The following is a 1269-nucleotide window of genomic DNA, read 5'->3' as shown; positions in this document are numbered from 1 at the left end:
CTCCCCCCCCCCCCAGGCCTGCCTCCTCCCGGCTCAGCCCTGGGCTCCCATGTCCCGAACCCCCTGGGGTGCAGCCTGGAGCTGGGCCCCCGTCCGCCACTTCCCCACGGCTCGGCGCTTCCCGGGAGGGTCCCTGGGCTGGCCACGCGTCTGGCTCCCATGGTTGTACCTGCCAGGCTGGCGGCGGGGGAATATGGGGGTTCTGGGTGCTCCCCCAGCGCCCCACAATCCACCCCTGCCCCCAGAACTCGAACCGGATCATCTGCTCGGCCGTGTTCGGCTTCGACGCGGAGCTGCAGGTGCGGAGCTGCCTGCGCTTCCCCCAGAACGGGCTGGTGGTGAGCAGCGTGGACATCCAGAGCGTGGAGCCGGTGGACCAGCGCACGCGGGACGCGCTGCAGCGGAGTGTCCAGCTGGCCATCGAGATCACCACCAACTCCCAGGAGGCGGCCGCCAGGTACGGGCTCCCCCGGGGCCGGCTCCCCCCCTAGCCCTGCCCCAGCCCCCCTCACCCCAGCCCGTCTCCCCCAGGCACGAGGCCGAGCGGCTGGAACAGGAGGCCCGGGGGCGGCTGGAGCGGCAGAAAATCCTGGACCAGGCGGAGGCTGAGCGGGCCCGGAAGGAGCTGCTGGAGCTGGAGGCACTGAGGTTGGGGGGACCGGGGGGTCGGGGGAAGGGTGGCCAGCTGCCAGGGGAGGGATCTGGTGGGGCCGGGGGCGGGATCAGGGTGTCGCGGGGGGTCAGTGGCAAGGGACAGGATCAGGGGGAGTCTGTGGCCAGGGGAGGGATCGGGGGATCGGTGGCAGGGAGGGATCAGTGGCCGGGGGGGGGGGATCCGGGAGACCCGGGGGGTGGACGTGGGGGTCTGTGACTCTATCTGGCCCCACCCAGCGCGGCAGTGGAGAGCGCTGGCGCGGCGCGAGCCGAGGCCCAGTCCAAGGCGGAGGCGGCGCGGATCGCGGGCGAGGCGGCCGTGGAACAGGCCAAGCTGAAGGCGGAGGCAGCTGCCATTGAGACGGTGAGTGGGCAGGGCTGGGGGGAGCCTGGTGATGGGGTGTGGCCCACAGGGGTGGGTGGGGACTCTGGGGAGGGGGCGTGGCCCGGCGGGAGGGCCCTGGGGGCAGGAGTCAGGGCAGGGCCCCGGGGGAGGAGGCGGGGCGTGGCCTGGTGGGAGGGTGGGGCCCCGGGGGAGGAGGTGGGGAGGGGCCCGGCGGGAGGGCGGAGCCCCGGGGGAGGACTCAGAGCTCCCCCCTCAGCCTGTCCCCCCCC

General features: G+C 74.4%; 1 protein-coding gene across 1 annotated transcript in view; it reads left to right on the top strand.

Annotated features, from left to right (window-relative positions):
- The window catches only part of LOC113408748 (major vault protein-like), a gene marked incomplete at its 3' end in the record, with an annotated part of 1925 nt that extends 879 nt beyond the window's left edge, over positions 1 to 1046 (top strand). The window contains exons 3-5 of the mRNA XM_026662147.1: positions 246 to 457; positions 532 to 648; positions 892 to 1046. Of these exons, the coding sequence (XP_026517932.1) occupies positions 246 to 457; positions 532 to 648; positions 892 to 1046 (484 nt within the window). The remainder of the gene's footprint in view (positions 1 to 245; positions 458 to 531; positions 649 to 891) is intronic.
- Between the last annotated feature and the right edge of the window lie 223 nt (positions 1047 to 1269).

Source organism: Terrapene carolina, unplaced genomic scaffold (assembly GCF_002925995.2).
Source record: "Terrapene carolina triunguis isolate 2854851 unplaced genomic scaffold, T_m_triunguis-2.0 Scaffold23494, whole genome shotgun sequence".
Classification (NCBI taxonomy): domain Eukaryota; kingdom Metazoa; phylum Chordata; order Testudines; family Emydidae; genus Terrapene; species Terrapene triunguis.
The sequence above is the reverse complement of the archived record's forward strand: the minus strand, read 5'-3'. Positions and strand labels throughout refer to the sequence as shown.